At 37.7% G+C, this 25,792-nt stretch overlaps 2 protein-coding genes across 2 annotated transcripts; one reads left to right on the plus strand and one right to left on the minus strand.

The window, feature by feature from the left end:
- Nucleotides 1–13,189: 13,189 nt before the first annotated feature.
- On the minus strand, nucleotides 13,190–15,103 carry LOC120412376 (leukocyte elastase inhibitor-like). The gene is made up of 3 exons (XM_039572802.2): nucleotides 15,013–15,103; nucleotides 14,041–14,952; nucleotides 13,190–13,988 (listed from the first exon to the last, which is right to left on the minus strand). The coding sequence occupies exons 1-3, from the start codon at nucleotides 15,056–15,058 to the stop codon at nucleotides 13,840–13,842; spliced, it is 1,107 nt and encodes a 368-aa protein (XP_039428736.2). The 5' UTR covers nucleotides 15,059–15,103; the 3' UTR covers nucleotides 13,190–13,839.
- A 6,038-nt stretch (nucleotides 15,104–21,141) lies between these two features.
- Nucleotides 21,142–24,325, plus strand: LOC120412434 (uncharacterized). Its single transcript, XM_052710574.1, is given in 4 exon segments — nucleotides 21,142–22,494; nucleotides 22,571–23,329; nucleotides 23,385–23,742; nucleotides 23,745–24,325. Coding segments are annotated over 4 exon segments (2,190 nt in total). The 5' UTR covers nucleotides 21,142–21,893; the 3' UTR covers nucleotides 24,217–24,325.
- The last annotated feature ends 1,467 nt before the right edge of the window (nucleotides 24,326–25,792 follow it).

A 25,792-nucleotide genomic window follows, 5' to 3' on the forward strand; every position in this document is an offset into this window, starting at 1 on the left:
GCTTCTGGATTATTCAACATTGATGCTGGGGTTCCCCAAGGAAGTATTCTTGGCCCACTTCTGTACAATATTTTTACATCTGATTTGCCTGCTCTTCCTGGTAATGGTGTGTTGTCACTTTTTGCTGATGACACTGCCGTTATTTATAAGGGTAAAATAACCAGATATTTAGTCGGCCGTCTTCAGAAGGGTCTTGACGTTCTTTCCGAATACTTTGGCGACTGGAAAATTCGCATAAATGCAGCCAAAACTCAAACCATCATTTTTCCACTTTCCAAATCGGCCCGATTTGTCCCAAAGGATGATGTTTTGATTAAAATGAATGATGTTTCAATACCCTGGTCAAAGGAAGTTGTATATTTAGGTCTCATACTTGACTCTAAACTATTGTTTCGACAGCATGTAGATAAAATATTGAACAAGTGCAGCATTCTCATCAGGTGTTTGTATCCTTTAATTAACAGAAAATCAAAGTTATCTTTGAAAAATAAGCTAGCAGTTTACAAACAAATAATTTACCCCGTTATTGAGTATGCAGTACCTGTTTGGGAGTGTTGCGCTAGAACTCATAAATTGAAGCTCCAGCGTGTCCAAAACAAGTTACTCAAAATGGTTTTGAATGTTCCTGGCTGGACTAGATCAAGTGAGGTTCATGAATTAGCAGAAGTAAAAATGTTGGATCAGAAGATTCAAGAAAAATGTTTGAAATTCAGGGAAAAATGTGCTTTATCTGAATACCCCTTGATTCAAGGATTAGTTTAGTTTATGGTAAGATTAAGTTAGTTTTAGGTTAGGTTATGTTTTCTTAATTTTTTTTTTTTCTTCATTGTACCTAGTGTTACAAAAATGATAAATCATATACTTTTAAAGTTATGAATATGAACAGTGTTTAAATCACGAAAAGCAAACTAAAGCTGAAGAGCCACAGCTGACCACTTATTATGTAAACCAAATGTAATTATTATAAGAAAGATTCAATAAAGTATATTTAATTCAAAAAAAAAAAAAATGTATACCAAGCTTAATTTGCTGTACAATAGTCAGTGAAGTATTCAATGCACCAGAATGAGTTAATTTTAGATATCGTTATTTGTGAATCAATTTTTCAATTGGGCGTAACCTTGGAAGTAAACTAGCTGCCTATCCCACTTACACTCAACGTAAACTGTCACTAGAGTATGTAGGATAAGCTGTTTTTTTTTTTACATTCAAGGTAACGTACGGAATTCCTTATAAGTGATCCTCTAGCCGCTCCTGATACCGCCATTGCTAATACAGTAATTGTTCGGTAACTGGGCTGAGAACGTAGCCTAGTCACCGAATGCTGCTCCCCAGTTAACTCAATCCGAATTCTGAAACGGAATCTAATTAGAATCGTATACAAATTCCGTTTCAAACGCAACAACCGGTTCCGTGTTCGAACCGGTTGTTGCGTATGAAGTGGAATTTGTATACGATTCTAATTAGATTCCGTTTCAGAATTCGGATTGATTAGACTGGATCGTTTACTGAGCTGAACTAAAAATAATGAGGGGACCACAGATGCATAATATTTCCAGATGAACTATAAAAATAATAGTTACTAAAATTTATGTTCAATGCTTACTTGATATATTTTTTTAATTGTGACTTGAAAACAAATAAAATTTGGAAAAAAAAATTGTTATTTATTAAACGTGATTTTTGCATCCATTTACCCCCCGGTCATTTCGGTTTGTTTTGGTTTTTTGACGTTTGTCAGCTTTTTAACTTGGCTACGGCCCAGTTATCGAGCGCCCAGTTAAGAAGCAGCCCAGTAAAACAACGCCCAGTTACCGAACAACTACTGTAGTGCTAATAATTGCTTGATCCGTCAAATTTACAACAACAAAAAAACTGGCATCAAAACACTAGCACCATCAGCATTACAAGCGGCGCAACGCTGAACTACGCGACTGTCAGGAAAATGTTTTTGCTTGCACAAGCTCTCTTCCCACGCAAAGAGAGCAAAGCAAAAAGAAAGAAATTCGCCGTTGTCGTGCTATCTTGTCGCACGTGCATTCTGGGCCAAATTGAGTTAAGAACGCCATTTTGTGCAGCTCACAATGCCTCACCTTTTGACCTTCACAGATTCCAAAAAATCGATTTTTTTTTATAAAAACCGAAAAAACTCCTTGCATAGTTGTCACTTTCCATATGAAAATAGTTTCAATCTTGTCGTGCTATCTTGACACAGGCTGTAAATTGATGTAAGTGCGACAACTGGCCCAAACGCTTTCAGGTTAGAACGCGTTTGACACACGTACAAGCACGACTATCGAAAACATTTGTAATTATAACTCGGGACTCTGGGCCAGAGTCTGCAAAATGTTTCCAACCCAGCGTACACATGAAGCAAACCAAAATGTCAGTTCACTGCTAGCATGTGACTGTAAGCCTACTGTGTCCGTTCAACCACTGCCGCCTGACTCGTGCCGGTCGGCTGCTGGAGAATGAGAGACGTGAAAAAATAAGCTACACTCACTCAATTCGTGTCGTATGGCTGACTCGTAAAATCCTCTTCAAACACTATTTTGACTATTTTTATACAATTGAATGGTTCTAGACTGTGCAAAACACTTAAAACAACCATAACTTATATTCAAAATTACATTTCCACGCATAAATTCCAACTTTTTGTGTAAAAACTTGTTTCTTTATGTGTGTGCGTGCAACGTCAAATGAGCGTTTCTCGACGACTGCCTCGCATTGCAGCTGCTCAGTGAGCTAGGGCACTCACGACTGAGTCGGGTTTGTTTATGTCACGGCTTTGCGGTTCATTGAATGGATCTGAAAAAATCGTGTATGCGTCGCCGATTTTCTCGTCAGGACCCCTGACATTTTCAGCTCTGACTCTGGCAACCAAATTCAACCAACATTCGGGAAAATTAAAAGAATGGTCAACCAAACAAAACGAGTTTGTCATTATTTACATTGAGTGCTATTTTTTGTTTATTCAATCCTTAAAACTCGTTTTTCTCGAAACGTCAATCTGTAAACGTAATCTGTCACTAGATGGCAAATCCAATTCTGAAAAGTGGAGGTACAGTCGACTCTCTGGCTGTCGATCTTCTCGATATCAATAACGTCATGATTCGAAATCCGGACACTTAGTAGCATATCATTTTTGTTATAGCTGGCAAAAAATCGTGTAATAGGTTGGAAATGTAGTAATATCATAAGGATGTAGTATAAACAGTCAGTTTCAAGAAAATGCGTGCAAAATATGGCTTTTCTAACAATTTCTCATCAGAATTTGAAAATTAAAATGACTTGTTGTGCTTCAAATTCCGGACACTGATAAAAGCTGATTCGAAATCCGGACACTTTTGCTTCGAATTCCGGACACTCGAATTTACTTATGAATCGCACAAATTTGGACTGAAATGTTAGTGAATGGCATTCTTTAGGTATCAAATAAGCTGTTAACATCAAAACAATCGATGGTTTATATGAAAATTAGCTAGAATTTAAGGAAATCGAAACCATAAATTTCTGCTTTGCCTTCCCGGTGCTTCGAACGCCTATGAAATATTTCAAGTGAAATGTTTCGCATTTTGGTAAACTTATAATTTTATTGTTTTCAATTGTTTTGGCATTAACTACAGCGTTCAAACAAACTTTAAATGAAAGCTGATGTTGGAATTCATCAAATAACACAGTTTTGACATTCATAGTGCGAACTTATATCCAAATAATTGGTAAAACAAGATGAAGTGTCCGGGTTTCGAAGCGTCCGGGAATTCGAATCATGACGTTATTGCTCCATCTATCGATAAATTCTTCAGTCCCTTCAAACTGCATCCTTCGATTGGCTTTATTCCTCGATATTTTCTCTTGCTTGAAGGATCTCTTCCTCGACGGTCCCTTGGATTCTGTTTGCTCTAAAAATCTCTTCCGGTTGTCAATAGAGGAGAAAAGCAACTCGCGACAAAATTTTGAGGCTAGGAATTTTGACAGGTATGACTTTCATAAAGTATTCGCCTCCTTTTCTCTCCCACAGAAAACTGCGGACAATGTAGCTGTCAAACTAGGCCAAAATGTTAAAGTCACTCACAAAATGAATTTTGAGTGATTTGAGTTCATTTCTGACGTCACGATTTTCTTCTCTATATTGTCACTATCTCATGGCCAGAGCTGAAAATGTCAGGGGTCCTGACGCGAAAATCGGCGACGCATACACGATTTTTTCAGATCCATTCACTGAACCGCAAAACCGTGACATAAACAAACCCGACTCAGTCGTGAGTGCCCTAGCTCACTGAGCAGCTGCAATGCGAGGTAGTAGTCGACCAACGCTAATTCGACGGTGCACGCACACACATAAAGAAACACGTTTTTACACAAAAAGTTGGTATTTATGCGTGGAAATGTAATTTTCAATATAAGTTATGGTTATTTTAAGTGTTTTGCACTATCTAGAACCATTCAATTGTTTGAAAATAGTCAAAATAGTGTTTAGAGAGGATTTTACAAGTCAGTCATACGACACGAATTGAGTGAGTGTAGCTCATTTTTTCACGTCTCTCATTCTCCAGCAGCCGACCGGCACGAGTCAGGCGGCAGTGGTTGAACGGACACAGTAGGCTTACAGTCAGATTAGGGACCTACATAGGGAAATGAAATGTTCTGGGAGAAATTTTAAACACCCAAAGTCTTTCAAATTTAAGGTTGAAAAACTTGTAGTATATTTTTGGTGCTGGCACGTTTCTTGTACCGAACTAGCACAAACTTAACAACAACTATCATTTTAATAAAAACAACAGTTTTACAATGTTTGTAAATGTTGTTAATCTCATTTTTCTGCCCAAAATTATTTTAAATTGATTCTGACCTTGTTCTTGTTGCTCGATTGGAACCCCGATTTGACAGTTCGATTAGAACCCTGAGAGTAACATTTCGCCTCTCCATATAGGCTCTCTAAGTCAGATGCTAGCAGTGAACTGACATTTTGGTTTGCTTCATGTGTACGCTGGGTTGGAAACATTTTGCAGGCCTGCTCATGGCTTGCACAGACATTTTTCTTTGAGAAATGAAGCTTTGAAGGGTGTTTTACATTAGTTTGTTTTTGTTTGCTGGACGTTGCCATGATTCTCTCCCATAGCTGGGTATCAAGAGAAACATACACCCTTACCAAAAATCATGACTTTCTGATTTCCAAATCCCACTTTTCATACGATTTTTCGGTTCAACCCATATAACCATTTTTATGGTTGTAGTACCTGAACTCAAAAAATCGTATGAAAAGTGGGATTTGGAACTCAAAAAATCATGATTTTTGGTAAGGGTGAATTTTCAATCGAGTCTTTATTTTGCATCGTTCTGTAAACTGATGATTCTCTTCCTCGACGGTCCCTTGGATATTGACAACCAGAGAGTCGACTGTATTAGTTTAAGTTGCTATTTTTTTAAAAGACTCCTCGAAATTGCGTGATTTTGAGTAATTTTTATAGGAGTTGTTTGAGTTGGAGTCGAAGACGGAGTTGCTTCATTTTTAAGAAGCCGGAGTTGGATTTGAATTCACTGAATAAGCTTTCCGGTTCGTGGAACTTTTTAAAAATTGAATTATTCCTCGAAAACAATACAATTTACACAACAAAGTATCACCAACCTCTCAAGTGCACTATCAAGATCAATTCAAACTGCATTAACAATACTTATTACGACCAAACGACACTCGCAGAGACAGAAATCGCCAATGGATCCTCGCACTAGAAAATTTGCATATAGTAGATCCATCATCTGCGTGGGCAGAACTAGTTAAAGATTCTCACGAAATGTCACACCGGCACATGAAAGAAGGGGGGGTGCTCGGGTGGTCAAGAAATGCTCACTAGATCCACTAACTGCAGAAACGTGCCTGAGGTACGCAAGTTCCCTACCGGCTTGTCAACTGGCTAGTATACATCATCTTTGAACAACCTGGATTGGTATTCATAAATGGTTGACATCTTGCACGAGGGAATTTCAATTTCAGGAATTCTTTGGCGTGATGGACGACAATGACGCAATTGAACTAATAATAGACTTAACAATATCGATATTGAACCGCATCAAGCTTTTTTCGAATCAAATTTTAATGTGTACCAAAAGCCAACGAAGTCGCCGACGGGTTCGATGGCTCCAACCTGGGGGACCGGTTTGGCCCGGTGTCGTTCAAACAGCAAAGTGGACACAGTATTAGTTAGGTGAATAAATTAGACAAATTTTTGAAACTTTTCGTCGCACCCAACGAGGATGAGTTCCAGGCGGCACGGCACCTGTTTTCGATCTCGTTTGGTTAGAACTTTGACGAGACTGTGTTTGCTGACTCTTAAAATTCTTTGTTTCTTTCGTGTTTGATTTCAAACCAGCTTCACGCTGGATGCGGTCCTTTGACTTGAGCAAACTGATAAACGTTCGTGCTAATGAGGTGAGTTGGGTAAACTGTGGATGTGGGGACTGACCTTGGTGTTTTATCAATTTGATCATGCCTCTAAAAATAACACTTCCAGTTTTCAAATTTAAACTTTAGAAGTTTTTTTTTTGAATACATGACAATCTCAACCGACAACACCAATAACCTCTCCTTTTTACCAAGTCCACAGTAATGACCAAGATAAGCCCTAAAGGGTAACCGCCAACGGCACTGGCCAAAGATTAATGAAGTGTCGAATTGGTCTTTTGTCTGTTTGCAGATCGGTGAATCTTCCTTTTGCACCACCACCAGTGACAGTTCTCTGGAGGCCAGCGATAAAAAGTTGAAATTTATGAACCAGGACCTTGAACTACCTCACGGCTTTGCCAACTGTTTTTTTTTAACCGTATCGTTCGCGGTAGTAAATTTGTCATCTCCAGCACCACACGGTGGAAGAGGGGGACGTCCTTGGCCCTGGCAGAGATCGATCGACTGAAAAGATGATTCCCCAAGAAGTGCTGTGGATCCGTTCTGTCAGTCTGTATCAGGTCCGGTTCGTCAGATGACGTTGTTCGTGCGAAATTTGTCTCTTGCAAAATGAATGCTCATAATAGTAAAAGGATAATAAAATTGTTAAACTAGCGAATAAATTGCAACTCATTAAAACGACAAGTTTATTAAAAATATAAAAACGCCACATGATTTGCCTTGTTTGGAGCCAAAAACGTCTGCAAGGATGCTGTTTTGGGGATGTTAACTTCAACTTGATTCATCGATGTCATCTTCATCATGGCGATGCAGTCTCTTCTGTGACTTTAAACTTTAGCCCCTCTACATGCAAATGAGTACGCCGAGCTGCAGTTCTTAAAACAGCTTGACATCGAATAGGTCATTAGCCATAACGACACCGTTTGTCAATTTTGCTGCTTGTGATTATGTGAGTTCATCATTTTAGTTGGTTTGTCCTTTAAAATACGCAAAATATCCTTAATGAGTTAAATAACCAAACTATGTCAGAAATCTATGCTGCCTCATAAAATGAAGAAATCAGCTTAAACATAGCTAATGGGAAAATAATGATCAGGTTAAAGCGTACCAAAATCAATTTCACCAGCTTCCAAAAATTAATACTATAATCCAATGTCTCACAATCAATCAAACCCTGGACAAATCCGCCGACACTCGGAGTCTTTCCGGTGGCGATCCGTGAACGCACGCACGCGCTATCGTCACTTTGATTTGGAGGATCTCCCGCGATGAGCCGCCAAAGTTGATTGAAAGCCCCTGATTGGCATTTATTAGCGCACGATCCATCAAAACCCGACTCGGGGAGCGAAAACAAAAAATTCTTCTCTATAAGCTTGCCTTCGGAGTGGTTTTTTGGCCATATTGAGGATTATAATTTGACAAAAATAAAGAGTTGGAAAAGGTATTGCATTTGTGAGTGTTTTTTTTTAAATTCAGGTCGCAAAAGTTCTGGTGGTAATTGTAACAGTTCAGAAATCAGTTGATCGGTAATTTGAAAAAGTTTCATTCAAAAGATGATTAAATGGCTTCGTTATAAATAAAACGTTGAAAATGTCTCATTAGCAGCAATGGAAGAATCTTACGGGCCATGTATTCAATACAAAACGGAGGTAATTTCAATAACAAGTCCTGTTAAAATATCTGATTTTTTATCAAAAAATCATGGCCGTCGGTAACGAGAAGAAGAAATGATAACATCGCCAAAACTTATTTTTTAAAGTCATTATTTTGGTTATTTGCTCACTCGGAAATTTTGCCTGATCACTGTTATATTTTCAACCCATGTTTACTGATTTCGGTAAAATATCATAAGTTACAGAAATTGCTTTCCGCACAATTGATCGACGCCACCAACATCATCAGCACAGCCGACAACAGTTATCTAAACTGCGAACAAAGCTAAACTTCGTTTACCTCGCCGCGATTAAAGCAAGTAGCTCGATTAATGCTCAGTAAGCAAAATCTCAGTGCCTCATGTGTGAGGATCTGGGGGACTTTTCGATTACAATAAAATCAGAACGTTTTGGACAGTCTAACTAAACGCATCGGCGTATTTAATTTCGAGAAATTCCCCCTTCGATCATGGAAGTTCCATAACTCATATACAAATACAAATACAAATATCATATAGGGGAGAGTGGGGAGACTTGATCCCCTTTTTTTGTATCGCACATAACTCTGTCAATTTCTCACAATACTATGATCTTTTTGCATGAATTGAAAGCTTAAACATTCAACTATGTTTGGCTGATAAGGGTATTTCATCAGATAAACTCTTCGAATAATGCCAAGCGTTTTAAAAAAATATTTTAAACCGGCATTTTCAAAATGTTGGGGGTAATTTGATCCCCCTTTCAACATTTTGAAGAAATCTTAAGCAAAATGTTTCTTATTCATCCAAACTTTCAATTTTCTATAAGATACAGCAATTTCACATTAAACCTGTACGTTTGTGTTCAAAATATAACAAGTTTAGCATGTAAAATATTTAAAAACTTAAAATTTTCTTTTTTAGACCAAAATTGAGCATGTTTACAAAAGCTGGAATTTTTTGTTTACAAAACTTTTGAAAAATGATTCAAACTGCAGTTAGTTATGTACAACTATACTAAAGGAAACTATGTACGAAAACCCAGCCAAATTATTTAATCTTGAGGCTGATTCCAGTGACTGTAAAAATGCTGGGATCAAATCTCCCTAAACGCACTTTTTTAAACAATTGATTGTAAAAATAGTATGACGATAAATTAAACGTCAAATGCGTAAGGGTTTTGGAGTTGATATGTTTATCAAACAATTCATGTATAAAAAATATTTTTTTGAATAATTTTTGAGTGTTTTCTATACTTATCAAAACAAAGAAAAAAGATCTCTTGGAAGTTTTTTGCAGCACTTCTTAGAAAAAAGTGTGTAACTCAATCTAAACATTTTTTAATTTTTTTCTTTGTTTTCTACAATGAGTTTTAGTCAATTTCGCACAACTTTCTAGAAAAAAGCTAATTGTTTTACCCACATGCTAACGAGATACAGGCTTGGGATCAAGTCTCCCCGGGGATCAAGTCTCCCCTCTCTCCCCTAACGATAGGGATTTTAAGATTGCTTGACAATAAAAATCATACAATCATCCTAAATACTCGTTCGGAACACTCACACACTTGTAAAAATTCAGTGGTATTTCTTCAAAAGTACGCACAACTTATCTTTATATCTAACTGTTCTTTGAAACACCTACATTTAAATAATAAGGTTGGTACAAATTTTATTTAGTGTTTATTGTCACCCCAATGCTGAATCGTGATGTCAGGGGGCAAAAATTTTTTTTTTTTTTCAAAAAACTTCTAAATGTTAATGAATAATTAGGTGTAATTAGCTAAAATCAATTAAAAAATTCATTCCTTTGCGTTTAGAATAATTTTTAACATGTTTTTAACTTTTTTCATTCCCATTTTGAGACTATGGCTTGTTTTTTCCACCTTATTTTTTTTTTTTTGCCCCGCCCTCGACCCCGACCAGAACCGAGGGACAAAATCTTTGAAAAATATTTGCATCAGCCTGATTCTCACGTTAAAGCAGCTACTATTACTTAAAGCACCACGCGTCTCCAGCAAAATGTACTGAGAACTTATTTTTATGGGGAAGCGCGGTATTTTTAGTTCAATTGATTTAATGGATCCCAATTTCGTAAAACATTATGAAATCCATAATAAAATACTGCAATTCCCCACGAAAACCGCATGATACGAAAAAAATATGTCGGATCAGGTTTTTGCTTAAATCGACGGAAATTGCCATTTTCGGACCACCCTAGCACGGTTCTCAATTAACATGACTTCAAATCGGAAAATACAATGCATTTTCAGATTCTTTGTCTTTAGATAAATTATGTTTTTTTGAAACATAATTAAAGAAAATCTTCGGGTTTTGTTTAGCACCAGCTGATCCCTCGATATGATACTCTGAGAAGTTGAAATAAGTGTCAGATCGATCCTTATCATTATTCGTAGAGAACAGTTCAGCAAACTCGCGTATAAGTTAACAACCAGCTCTGGTGTCGAAGCCCATCGAATTGGGCCATCATTTGTTGCGATTTTGGTTCAACTTGTGTATTAAGAATACTGAAATTGTGAGTAGTGTAAAACCCAATATAAAATTCCACTAACTAATCACAATAAACGACGGCTTTAAAGCTGCTCAATCCTGCTGCTATTAAAACGGTGTTTTTACTTTGACCATTCGCAACAATGACTATCGCCCCGAAATTCAAAATAAGAATTTTCAACATTTTTTGTTTACACTGTTGAAAAAACAGATTCCCAAAAAAAGTGCATGTAATTTGTGTGGCCTACCCCAATACATGTTTCATACTAACCTTACCAGTTAGAAAATATTCCAAAAATAAATTGACGGTTTTTAGATAAATGTGATTTACTAGTTCGATGCTGTCGTGCTAACTTGTCGTACGTCGTTTTTAAATGTTCGACCTCGAATAAACGAAAACGAGAAAACGCATTGAAAACAATAACAAACAAGTTTTGTTTGGTTGACCATTCTGTGCATTGTCCTGAAGTTTGGTTGAATTTGGTGGCTGAAGTTCTGAGCTATAACTACAAATGTTTACGGTAGTCGAGCTCATACTTGTGTCAAACGCGTTCTGACTTGAAACCCCTTGGCCTTTTGGCACTTAAATCATTTTTCAGGCTGTGTCAAGATAGCATGACAAGATTGATACTTCTTTCATATGAACAGTGACAAAAATGCACGGAGTTATTTCGGGTTTTGTTGAATGTCTCAAGATTGAAATCGAATTTTAGGGAGCTGTGAAGGTCAAAATGTGTGGCATTGTGTGCTGCACAAAAAGGCGTTCTTAACTCAATTTGGCCCACAATGCACGTACGACAAATTAGCACGACAGGGACGAGTTAAGCTGTACAGTTTTTTTGTTCCTTTTTGCTGGAGGTTTGTTTCAATACTCGGTGCTCAAAATACCGTTGTTAAATACCAAGTGACTGTTTTATAATGAAATTTGATGTTTTGCAACCCTGACAACTAACCCTAGACAAGAATAAGTGTATTTACCCTAGTTACCTAACACACCTGTAAAACACACACAAATTACATGCAAACACACAACATACCAACTTGTGAACCCTACACCAAACATGTCATGTTTGGTTTGGTCTGTACACCTACAGACAAAACGACACAAATTGTACAGACATACACAAACCCCAAAACCAGCACCACTGCTACGCGAGATCTGTCATCTCGGCGCAGCATAACAGATGAAAACACAAAACATAATTGCAATAAAAGTCAAATCTACTACGAACCGTCGCGGAGTTCAGTTCGCGTCACAGTAAAAGCGGCAATTTTACTTGAACCAAGTCCGAAATACTAACGCGCGGGAGTGATTAGTGGGAGGAGGATCCATGCAAGAAGAGCGGAATAAAGGAAAAGGAGTGGAAGGAACATGCAGCAGGAGTGAAGGAAGTGCGTGCAAGGAAAAGGAAGATTCTGGGGAAAGTGAATTGTTTGGGGACACAGGCCGTCGGTGATCCGGGACGGCCGAAACTTGTGTCCAGTGCGTGGACAACCGTTATTATGAAAAAAAAAATATGCAATCCGAGATTTTGGTGTCTTTCGATTCCTTACACCATAACGCACCTCTGAGCAAAACATGAAATCATTCGCTGATGTAGGTTTCGAGGTACAGCCCTTTGAAATGTTTCATCCGATTTTCAATGAGAAAACCAAAACATTCTATACAATTTCAGCATTTCAAAGAATATTCATTTCGAGATAATGATGAATTTTGTTTCACTTGACTGTCAAGTATCTCTGGGCAAAGTTTCAGAAGGTTTGCTGATGTAGTTCTTGAGATTCAGGCATTTTAAAATGTTATTTCCGATTTTTTCTAAAAAAATCTATAAAATCAATACACTTTTAACATTTCAAAGAATATGCATTTCAAGATTATGATGGAGTTTGCTATATATGACTGTCAAATATCGCTGGGGCAAGTTTCTGATGGTTTGCTTAAGTAGTTTTTGAGATACAACCGTGTTAAGAAGCTATTTCCGACTTTTTTATGACAATTGTATAGATTTTCATAAGAAAAGTCGGAAATAACATTTTAAAATGGCTGCATCTCGAAAACTACTTTTTTGCTCAGAGGTGCGTTATGGTGTAAGGAATCGATAGACACCAAAATCTCGGATTGCATATTTTTTTTGTTCATAATAACGGTATTTTGAGCACCGTGACAATCCTTGAATCAAAATTTGCTGAAGCTGGATGATCTGATACAAACTAACATTAAAAATCCTTTAAGTGAGTCAATCCCATCACCGCATCGGACAACAACATGACAATTTGAGGCGAAATTTGCCGCCAAATAAAACTGATTGTGCCAGGCGCTCATCGCCGTAATCATCATCAACACCATAAGCGGCCTGGCAGGCAGTTTGTCACGGTGGCTCTGAGGTCAAGCCCAAGCAGTGACGGGTGACAACCTTTCAGAAGCCACTTCAGCCAGTTCGCAGGATTGAATTGAAAAGAAGAGTAGAGATGATGCCCTTGGTATGATTAGATATTATTTATGCACACAAAGGACCCCCGGAGGGGTCACGATTTGACGATCTGATTTGGCGGCGACGATTCCGATCCTGGGTCGAGAGGTGTCAGTGATATTTAACCGTTTTTTTTCTTCGCTTTCTGGAACCTCCTTTCAGTTGTTGACCTGCGAAGATGACTTTTTCGGGCCGGAAACTTGTCGATTCTTTTCCTTTTTCGGCACGGAAGTGCCCAAATGTCACCACCTCCAATCATCGGCGGATACATTGTATTTGGCGGATAGCTGCACCGAAGATTGCATATCTTTTGAAAGACCCATTCTTAGCATCTCGGTCGAGGATGTCACCCTCCATTCCGATCGTCGAACGGTCTAGGTCATTATCAAGAGGACGGATTACCCTTGGCGGCTTTCGTCAAGGTAAATTAGCACTAGTAACAGATTAAAACGTGGCGAGCTAATTCAAAGCATTTTGTGGTTGTGTGAGCAGCGGTTTGTTTACATTAAGACTGATAGACTTGCTGTAGGGGGGTCAAATCGTGATCCCAATGTTCGAGTTTTAGAGATGGATGATGTTGTTGGCGGTATCGTCGGCTCGACACAAAGAAGACATCAAGCAAATCTTGTTCTGAGTGTGGTTGAGTTATTGAACATTCATATTTTGTTAATGGATTTGCATCGTGGATGATCGAGTGGGGCTTTAAAATGCATACATTATTTAAAATTGGATTGTATTGATAGCGTATCTTTAATTTAAAAATTCTAAAAATACGAATTGGAAATTCAAATCAAATTCTGTTTCTATGACAATAACATATTCATTTGTTTAACATTCAACAAACTGTGAATATTGTCCTATAAATAGAATAGACTTAGTGGACACATGCCTTATAAAAAATATAAATGGACGATCTATTGTTAAAAACACTGGACTTGGCGATGATTCTGCACCAGTTGAAAATCGAAAGTTAGGTCCTAAAATAAATAAATAAAAATAAACAATAAAATGGAACTAGTCTACTCTCACCAGCAGTCTCTTCTCCCATCAGTCCATTCTCCGTCACTTCAATCGCTGTTGTTTGCTTCATAGAGGAAAGTGGTGAGTTCACATCTGGAGCCACTTCGAACGCATAATCTCCAAGCAGAGCTCCCAATCCAATCGCTGCTAGAACTTTCCGAACGTCAACCGTACTACTCACCGCAAACTTTGGCATCCGCAAAACAACATGCTTCTCTTTGAGAGCTCGAACAATTTTCAAACACATCGTGTGGTCAAATCGGGCAATCACTGTCGACAGTTGATCTGACTTGCGAGTCGGCACGATCACCAGCATCGATAGATCCGCGTCCAAGGGCAAGTTCACCGCTGATAAGCCGTCAACTTCGGCGTGCTCGAAGCGATTCTCCACGAACATCATGTCCACGAGGTGGTCTCCGTTGGCGTAGTGAAAGATCTGCTGGGTCGTCCAGTCGAAGGGTTCCCGCCAACGTGCACGTACCCAGATGGCGCTCCACAGCAGGAAGCTGGAGTTTAGGGTGACCTCGGTTGTGCTGAGCAGGGGTAGTTCAGTGCATTCGGTGAGGTCGTCAATCCAGGTGTTGATTGAGTTGTTTTCGTAACGTGGTGGTTCAAAGTCGATGGTTTCTAGTGTTATTCCAGAATTCTCTTGAAAAGTTGTTGAAAAGTTCTCGTTGAACAATGTTTGGTCAATAAATGCCTTTGAATAAATTTGTAAATTAATTTCATCTTCAAATGGCTGTCTTTCGAAGTGGTTCGTTTTGAAAAGCTTTTGCATATCTTCAGATGTGTTCTTGTTAGCGAGAAGATACAAAATCGATAGAGTTGCTCGTATCGAAAAAGCTGATAAGATGATGTTACTCTCTTTACTGGAACCATAAATTGTCCGGAAAAGACTTAGTTTAAGTTGGTTGTTATTTCCTGAAAATATCGACAATATTTAATATTTCAATTTATCCTTTTACAGACCTAAGATATTACCGTAACAAGTTCCCATAATTTGAGTGAAAACAACCAATATTAACATTTTGTTGACGAACCAGCCTTATTCTACACGAGCTTCACAACTAATCCGAACGAGAATGAACGCAAACTAAAAAATAACAGTCTGATCAATCTTTATTATGTCACGCAACAATAAACACAACTAGTATTGATTAATCACCCTAGAATGGTAGTTCCATCAGCGAAAAAAACAAAGCATATTTAGGGAGTACCCCACCCTAAAAACTTTTGAAACATTTTGATTGTTTTCATGTTCCTTAATGATCAACATTTTTTAATGCATTTTTATTAAAAAAAAAATTTTATGTAAAGGGATTTTTCAAGCTTTTTTTAGTTCTTATGTTATGTATTGGATTATTATTTATTTGTAATGCATATTTTATAAGGTTTTTGTTTTTCAGCGCTGGTTGAGGGAAGCAAAGCAAATAAATTTTATTTTCAAAATAACAAAGTGAAAAGTATGACAAAATTAATAACTGATATCATTTGCATTACAGGAAATTCGCATCAAAATTCTCGTTGTTTGGCAGGTTAAGGACGCTATATGGAAGACATTGGCTATAATCGAATGAATAATCAACATAAAAAAATTATAATGTTTTGGAATCGAGATGATGACAGCAATCCATTGTAATTATAGTTACATGAAAATTTTCACAAAAATGCGTATTTTTTTCTGTATTATGAAAATGCAATTTTTTACTTAAAAAACCTCAAAATTTTTGTTGTTTCTTTTTGGGTATCAAATAATCGTGTTTTTGTCATACATTTCTAATGTCATACTTTTTCTGAAAGTACTGAAATTTTCACAAAACAACGTGTTTTCGAAAAAATGCTCAAAATTTCATTTTTTGGCAATATTGGTATCAAATGATCGGGACTTTTTCATACATTTGGAATGTAATAAGAACATAATTTTGAAAATACTCAAAATTTTCACAAAACTACGTATTTTCGAAAAAAAAGTCAAAATTTCAGTTTTTTTGCAATATTGGTATCAAATGATTGGGAATTTTTCACAACATTTTTTGAAAAAAACTCAAAATTTTCATAAAACAACGTATTTTCGAAAAAAAAAAACAACACTCAAAATTTCAGTTGGGTAACAAATGATCGGAATTTTTTCAAACATTTCGAATGTAATAAATTTCGAAACTTTGAAATTTTGAGTATTTTCTAGAAAATTTGTAGTTTTGTATAATTTTTGAGCATTTTCAAAAAAAAAACATTGATCATTTGACATTCACATTTTGAAAAACTGATATTTTGAGCATTTTTTCGTAGTTTTGTGATTTTTTTAGTATTTAAAAAAAATGCTGTTATTACAATCAAAATGTATACAAAATTCCAATCGTTTGATACCAATATTGTAAAAATACATAGTTTTGTGAAATTTTTAATATTTTCAAAAATTTGTCTTATAATTTTCGAAAAGTATGAAAAAATCCCGATCGTTTGATACCCATATTGAAAAAAATAACAAAATTTTGAGCTTTTTTCAAAAATACGTAGTATTGTGAATTTTGTTAGTACTTTCAAAAATAATTATTACATTCAAAATGTATGAAAATTCCCTATTATTTGATACCCATATTGCAATAACAATAATTTTGAGTATTTTTTCGAGAAACATTGCATTTTCAAAATACATGAAAAATGCTTTTTTTCGTAAAATATTTCCTGTAATTAAAAGTGCAATGACTAGCTGGCATCATCCCGATTCCAAAACACTTTAATTTTTTTGATGTTTGTATGATTGTTCATACGATTATAGCCAAAATCCCATAAGTTCTGTGCTTCAGTTAAGTATTGGGCCGTGCTCAACCGAGGCAGCTCAACGAATCAAAACCGGGGCAGTGCAAAACCGAGACGTGCAAAACTGGGGCATGACTGTACCAACATAAAGTGCCCGATAAAATTAAATGCAGTTCCCCTGTTTTTGGATTCATATATTTATTTTTAAATATTTAAGAACTCAAAACACACTCATCAGAAAATGCCGAAAAGTAGAAGAAAGAAAAAAAACAATTTTTCAATGCTCTTTAGATTTGTTGTAAGAATTAACTGTTTAAAAACCTAAAATGCGCGGAAATTAAATTGAACGGTTCGATTACATTTTTTTTATCTTAACGTATTTTGTTGGCTAAGGATATTTCATAACTCATTCTAATATTTTCCATTTTAAATAAACAGTTTTACAGAATTAATTTGCCATTTTCAAGCAGAATTTCGATACTATTAAAACTACGATTAAACAAGCATTATTCAAACTCTTAAATAGGCATAAAAACTTATAAAAGCAAAAATGATGTTTGGAGTTCAATAAAAAAAAACTTTGTTTTATAACCAGCCCGCAATTCGAATTTAATATGGGATTATAAAACGAACCTAAGAAAAAAATATTTTGCACAATTTTTAAACTTAAAAAATCTGTGCCTCAGCAAGAAAAATTAAAATATTTTATTTGTGTCAATTTTTTTTCCTGGAAAGTCATAAACATAACCTGCCATTTTGTTGAACACACCGATTTGATCAGAAAATTCTTTCTCGTGATAATTTTTTTTCGGATATTCACATGCCCATTTTGATCCATAATTGATTTGTTGTACATAGGGAATGTTTGCACACAATTTAATCCAAAATTAAACCACGTTATGTATTACTCATGACTACTTTCAAAGCAATAGAATATAAATAGAGAACAATTCAATTCAATGGTTATAGTTTAGGTATATTGCTTTATTATAGGAAATCTAAAAAAAACCATAATATTGGTATTTAATAAACTTCAACTACAAATAAAACGGTTTATTTCCTATTTATCTATCAAACATTAAATAGCGGAACGTTTACTTTATATCGATTCTGCATTGTCACCTGCAAAACTCTTCAGTCTCTTCAAAATTCAAACAGATTGCCAAACACAAACCACTTCCACCCTCCCGCATGAAAACCAGATTTACGCAGATAATTTTATGATAGACGCCATCGATCGCCAAAAATTCGTTAGAAATCATCATCCCCAGCAAAAGAACTTGCCAGCCCACAAAGCACGCAAAAGTTTCGGAATTTTTGAAAAGGTCGCCCAGCCTCTATTGTAAACTCGATATTTTAATTTGTCCAGCTGCCACCATAGAAACTTCAAAATTTTGTATTCCAACCACGATCCCTGACCGGTCTCTTCTACTTCTGATGAGATTGACTTTTGTAGCGCGCACGTGGACCCACAATCTGTTTGTGTGCGCGCGCACGGTTATGGTTTCTGTGTCGAAAGTTAGCACCCCCTGTAAAACTTGGCCCCGAGGATGCGTGTGAATGGACCGGTTTTTATCTATTTGCACAATCGAACGTTTTATCGGGGCATCTTCTCGGGGGTAGAAGGTTGTTCAAAATTTTAAGGTTGATTGAAATCTTGTTTTTGAACATGCGTTTCCTATTGTTGAGCTCAATTTTAATCGAAATTTAATTACCCAATTAATGTTTAACAATCGTTCGATTCAGTCAATAAACCCTCCAACATCCGCAGAAATAAAACGAGGTGTGAAGTTAACAAATTTATTACGAATCTGCTTCCTCGTAGATCCGTTATCGCTCAGGTGAAGAGTTGCCAATTAGTCCTAGGCGACACTTAACAGCTGGTTAAACTTTACTGCAGGCTGCGCGTGTTTGTTTTTGCAGATGTGGCGTGGACTGCAATTTGTACAGAGCTTTATTGGTGAATTTATTGAGATGGTGATGGTCATCGCGCATTAAAGAACTCTTCCTACTTCAATTCATTTCACAATTCATGAAATGTTGGGTTTTTTGGGCAAATAATAGGCCGTTGCGAATATTTTTACACGTTTATGTCGAAACAATCTCTGGTTGCATTGGGCCAAGCTGGGAATGAAACTCCCGATTTGTCCCGAACTTGAGACAAGAAAAAATGAAAATTTCGGAAAATCTTAAGATTACCCTCTGTCTTGGTTCTTTAAGTAAAAAAAAAGAAACTGTCCAATTTTGAGCCAATTCGGTTAAGGGTCGCGCTATTGGTCGTTGAAGTTTGTATGACAAACGGATCTGGTACATTTCGCCGAATGTCGTTTCGCCGAAAGTCTTTCGCCGAATGGACGTTTCGCCGAATTGAATAAAAATTAACTTTTTTTGTATAAATTATGCTATTTTTTCGCTGCAGTACCATCTTGTAATTCACTCATGTAAACTTGAGAAGGAGTGGCAAGATAATAATATGATAATTTAAAAAGTAAAGAACGTCTCATGTTTGAAAGAATGCAAAAACTCACAGAAGTAGTACAAATAATTTGCTTGAAAAATTAAGAATGCAAAAAACTAACATAAATTTTTCTAAATGTTATGCTAAAAATCAAAAGAACTGCTCATGTTTGAAAGAATGCAAAACCTCCCAAAAATTATAGAAATAATATGCTTAAAAAACTAATAATGCATAAACTCAGAAAAATAATTGAAAAATATGCCAAAAAATATAGAATGCAAAAGAATGCGAAAACTCCCAAAATTTATACAAATAAATTGCTTGAAAAACAAAGAAGGCAAAAACAAACAGAAATAATTTTAAAATATATCCTTAAATACAAAGAATGCAAAAACTAACAAAAAAATTCCAAAATGTTATGCTAAAAATCAAATGAACTGCTCATGTTTGAAAAAATGCAAAAACTCTCAGGAATAATTTAAAAATATGCTCAGTAAACAAAGAATGCAAAAACTACCGGCATTTTTTCAAAATGTTATGCTGAAAATCAAAAGAACTGCTCATGATGGAAAGAATACAAAAACTTACAAAAATTACACAAATAATATGTTTAAAAAACAAAGAATGCAAAACTATCAGAAATTTATCAAAATTACAAGCAGAAAATTAAAAGAACTGCTCATGGTTAACAGAACGAAAAAACTCACAGAAATAATTCAAATGATATATTAAAACAAGAATGCAAAAAACTAATAAAAATTAATGCAAAAACTAACTTAATCCACCTATGTGGTTGGCGCCTTCCTCACTTTTTACCAACATTTGGTGATATGATGGGTTTTGACACCAATTCCATCTATTTCTCAATAAAAAAAATACACAAATGTCACTTAAGCGGTCATAACATGTGACTGAACGTTGCCAGACCTTCAAACCTAACCAACGATGGGTCAGATGATGGATCCGGACATAGTTTACATACATTTAAGTGAGATCCGGCTTCAAAAAAGTACATAAATATCATTTATGTGGTCATATCTCGAGACAGGGTTGCCAGATCTTCAATGTTTTGGACTCATTGGAATGGTCTTTTGATTACCTAACCAACGATGAGTCGGATGGTGGATCCGGACATAGTTTACATACATTTAAGTGAGATCCGGCTTCAAAAAAATACATAAATATCACTTAAATGATCATAACTTGAGACAAGGTTGCCAGATCTTCAATGTTTTGGACTCATTGCAAAGTCCTTTCAATTACCTAACCAACGATGGGTCGGATGATGGATCCGGACATAGTTTACATACATTTGAGTGAGATCCGGCTTCAAAAAAGTACATAAATATCATTTAAGTGGTCATATCTCGAGACAGGGTTGCCAGATCTTCAATGTTTTGGACTCATTGGAAAGATCTTTTGGTTACCTAACTAACGATGGGTTGGATGATGGATCCGGACATAGTTTACATACATTTAAGTGAGATCCGGCTTCAAAAAAGTACATAAATATCACTTAAGTGGTCATATCTCGAGACAGGGTTGCCAGATCTTCAATGTTTTGGACTCATTGGAAAGGTCTTTTGATAACCTAACTAACGATGGGTCGGATGATGGATCCGGACATAGTTTACATACATTTAAGTGAGATCCGGCTTCAAAAAAGTACATAAATATCACTTAAGTGGTCATATCTCGAGACAGGGTTGCCAGATCTTCAATGTTTTGGACTCATTGGAATGGTCTTTTGATTACCTAACCAACGATGAGTCGGATGATGGATCCGGACACAGTTTACATGCATTTAAGTGAGATCCGGCTTCAAAAAAGTACATAAATATCACTTAAATGATCATAACTTGAGCAGGGTAGGTAAACCATCGTTTCCTCACCATCGCGCGATAGCCGAAGGAGCATCACGATCGCGATATAAATAAGCACTATCGGTTCATCACCGACACCATCACCATCAAATGAGGAAATTCCGCCAATGAGTGAGAGTGAGGGACCAATTCAACGATAAGAGTAAACAGAAAAGTTCATTCGCTCTCGACTTTCAAATGTCAGCGAAGGCAGTTCACTCGGGTAAAGATAGCCTTCAAAAAGCAGTTACACTGGAAGAAATTTGCGTGTTAAACGTATCCATTTCCTGAAGTAACTCAACAATAATATTAAAAAAAATGAACGTTTTTGCATTACTTTAGTTTTCATAATAAAGGGGAGCGTTCTTTCATTACGTAACGCAAAAAAAACGGATTTTTAGACCCCCCCCCCCTCGCAACAAAATTTTCATACAAAATTAAAAAAAAATGAATGGACCGTAACACGGCCTCCGACCCCCCCCAACTGCGTTACGTATTAAAAGTACACTCCCTAGCTGGAAACTGTCAATCCGCATAACACTCAACCTGTCAACACTCAGACATGCCAACCTTTTAATATAGCGCTTGGGTTGCTGCCTTGGACCTTGGTAACGGCCTTGGCATGAACTTTTAGTCATCTGTCAAAATTGCAATCCAGCGGGAAAAGCTGCTTTTTCTGTTACGTTTTACTTGAAAAAAATCTCTTGTTGTGCAAGGTAGACTGTTTTTTACAAAAAATAAAAATTTCAGAGTCAACTTTTACTTAAAAAATCTGCTTCTAGATGGATGAGAACAACAAAAAAGGCGATTCTTCGGATGGTAACAGGAAAAAAACTAAATCGGCACTGATTAAAGAATTCGTGGAAGAGGTCACCGTAGGCGGGATCAAACATTTTAAGTGCACCCAGATCGCAAAATCTTGCACCTACTCCCAGAAAGCACTCTTTCGACCGCAAAACTTCGAAAGGCACATTCAAGCAGTTCATCACGTCGATATCACGGAAGATGGCATCGTCCCTCGCCCGGATACGGTCCAGAAATTGGGACCGGAAATCCGTATCAGGATGTCCAAACAAACTGTGATCAGCGCGCTAATCCGGTTGGTCACAGTTCATGGATTGCCTTTCGCCGCCGTCGAATGGGAAGCCGTCCGGGATTTGACGCAACCGGTTCTGAACGTGTTTAAAACCGTGATCAACCGCCGTAACATCGTGGAGGTTGTTGACAACGTTGCAGCTCAAATTGCATGCTTAATTGCTGAAGAGCTGAAAGGCTCTCGAATTTCTCTGAAACTTGATATAGTGAGTAAAATGTACAGGAGTTTTCTTGGTGTTAATGTGCAGATAATTACAAAAGGCGGGAAGTTTCTGAAAAGGAACCTTGGTAAGTTCCAACAGCCCCTCTCTTGTTTAGCAATCTGTATTTAATTGTAAATAAACAACTTAAAACATAATTCTAGGTATAATCGAACTCACAAATCAGCACACGGCCGAAAATCTTCTCATCGAGCTGGTCAACCTGCTCTTGGAGTACAACATTCCACTGAGTCAAGTCGCATCGATAACTATTGACAACGGTGCGAATGTGGTCAAGTTGACCCGCTTGGCATCACTGCTGGCCGAGACCGATCACTTCAACGCTACTGTGAAGCTCATCGAGGGTACCTTAGCAGCCGATGAATCCGGCTACGACCAAGCCGAGTCCGGTGGCCGTGCTGACGAAGACGAGCTGGGTGGCAGAGACGAGCTGGGTGGCAGAGACGAACTGGGAGACGGAGGTGAACCGGGAGACGGAGGTGAACCGGGAGGCGGAGATGACGAGGGCGGTCAAGACGACCTCGAGACTAACACTCAAGACGGCAAGGACGAAATGGAAGAACAGATCGAACAAAGTTCGCGTGATCGAGAGGCTTGGATCAAAGTCTTAGAAAATATGTCAGAATCTAGTTTCATCCTACCCGTGCGATGCGGGGCGCATACTGCCCAACTCGTAGTGCATGATGTGTGCAAGCTGCACAAAAGTGAACTGCGTGAAATACGCACAATTGTGAAGAAAGTCCGTCAGAGCAAGTACAAGGCTTTCTTTGACGTGAGTGAGGACGGCCGTTATCCACCGCTCCCTAATGATACGCGCTGGTCATCTGACTACAGAATGCTTCTCGCTATTCAAAAAGGTAAAACCTTTTTTGCCAACCTTGGGACGCAGTACAGTGAGATAGGTAAGTTTTAATCAAATGCTCAGAATAACCAAAAAATAACTAATTATCATTTCAGACCTCTCAAATTACTTTGATTTTATCGACGACTACGTTGAAGCCTTCGAGCCACTCGCAGATCTAACTGTGTGCGTGCAGAAATTGCAGACCACTCTAAGTGATTTTTTTTTGGAGTGGATCAAGGCTTACGGCATCATAACCGAGCTGAACGACAACAACCGCTTCAAACCAGCACTCAAAGGTGCAATGGAAGATCGCCAGCATAAGCTTTTCGATAATAAAGCTTTGTTAGCTGCGATTTACCTAGACCCACGGCTCATGTTTAACGGGTCAGGAATGCTGGAGTCGGACCAGAAGGATGAAGCTATTGTAAGCATTTCCTCTTATTTCGAAAATTTGTCCAAAATAAGAAAATGATTAATAATTTACAGCGTTTCCTGACAGAGCTGAGCGAGCGCCAAGCAGAATCCACGTCGTTGGATAAACCCGGCGGAAAATCTTCGAAAAAGCCAGGCTCGTTCAGTTTGAATGATTATCTTTCAGCGACTATCGGTACGGAAAAGCCAATTCCTAAAAATGAACAGCCCCTTGAGATGCAGTTGAGAGCTGTCCAATTCTCAGAGCGCGTAGATGCTGACTCTGACTTTGATCTGATCGAGTACTGGAAGGAGAAGTCATCTGCTTTTCCGGCAGTATGGCCGTTGGCACGTGTCGTGCTAGCAATTGCGGCAACGCAGTGTTCCATTGAAAGAGATTTTAATCTCTTTAATGGAATTTTGGTGAAAGCGAGAAGCCATTTGGCCGGCCAGAACGTCAAGCGGATCCTGATCATCCGAACGAACCCAGAACTGATCGCTAAAGCGGTTAAAGCGTTGTACCCGGACGTGTAAGTGAAGTGAGAGAAAGTGGACTCTTGATTACATTCTTTTTCATTCTAAAAATCATCAACTAGTTACATGTAAATCTACGATTGGATAAACTGATAATAAACAATGAACTTAATTTAGCGTGCATTATGTCTCACCCCCTTCCACCCCCCCCCCCCCTTCCGGACTCAATGTCACTTCCGATGAATCCACCCTGATGGATTTAAGATGATAGTTTTATATCTTTAGGCTGAATGACCCCTAAAAATTCCGATTTCCCCACGCGTAATAGACTTGCCCATTCCGATTCACCGGTTCCAGCTGCCCAAAGTATAAGGTTTTTTATATCAAGGTTCCGGATTCACCGGTTCCAGGTGGCCAAAGTATTCGGATGGCCTCGGACAGTCTTTTGAGGGATACGAATCAACTTCTCAGAGCCAATATCTATTTTTTGGCATGTCGACCTATGGGAATTAAAGATAAGGTTTTTTTTTTCATCAAGGACCATGTTCCGGATTCACCGGTTCCAGGTGGCCAAAGTATTCGGATGGCCTCGGACAGTCTTTTGAGGGATACGAATCAACTTCTCAGAGCCAATATCTATTTTTTGGCATGTCGACCTATGGGAATTAAAGATAAGGTTTTTTTTTCATCAAGGACCATGTTCCGGATTCACCGGTTCCAGGTGGCCAAAGTATTCGGATGGCCTCGGACAGTCTTTTGAGGGATACGAATCAACTTCTCAGAGCCAATATCTATTTTTTGGCATGTCGACCTATGGGAATTAAAGATAAGGTTTTTTTTTTCATCAAGGACCATGTTCCGGATTCACCGGTTCCAGGTGGCCAAAGTATTCGGATGGCCTCGGACAGTCTTTTGAGGGATACGAATCAACTTCTCAGAGCCAATATCTATTTTTTGGCATGTCGACCTATGGGAATTAAAGATAAGGTTTTTTTTCATCAAGGACCATGTTCCGGATTCACCGGTTCCAGGTGGCCAAAGTATTCGGATGGCCTCGGACAGTCTTTTGAGGGATACGAATCAACTTCTCAGAGCCAATATCTATTTTTTGGCATGTCGACCTATGGGAATTAAAGATAAGGTTTTTTTTTCATCAAGGACCATGTTCCGGATTCACCGGTTCCAGGTGGCCAAAGTATTCGGATGGCCTCGGACAGTCTTTTGAGGGATACGAATCAACTTCTCAGAGCCAATATCTATTTTTTGGCATGTCGACCTATGGGAATTAAAGATAAGGTTTTTTTTTCATCAAGGACCATGTTCCGGATTCACCGGTTCCATGTGGCCAAAGTATCCGGATGGCTAACAACAACATCCCAGATGGTCTCAAAACGTGTAAAAACGTTCATTTGGTATTCTAATGTTCAGATAAGAGCCTAATTTTTCCTGTCATTTTCATTTTTAACCATCAAATAGAAAAAAATACAGAGCTGTATTTCCTCCGTGCACACGCCACTGGAACAAAAATCAGCCATCGAGCTGTCATCTGAGACTGAGCAAAAGTTCATTCGAGTTGAAGGCGATGGATACATCGGTTGATGCGGAGGCCTGTAGGTATCGCATTGCTTCGAAGTTA

This window comes from Culex pipiens, chromosome 3, assembly GCF_016801865.2.
Source record: "Culex pipiens pallens isolate TS chromosome 3, TS_CPP_V2, whole genome shotgun sequence".
NCBI classification, from domain to species: domain Eukaryota; kingdom Metazoa; phylum Arthropoda; class Insecta; order Diptera; family Culicidae; genus Culex; species Culex pipiens.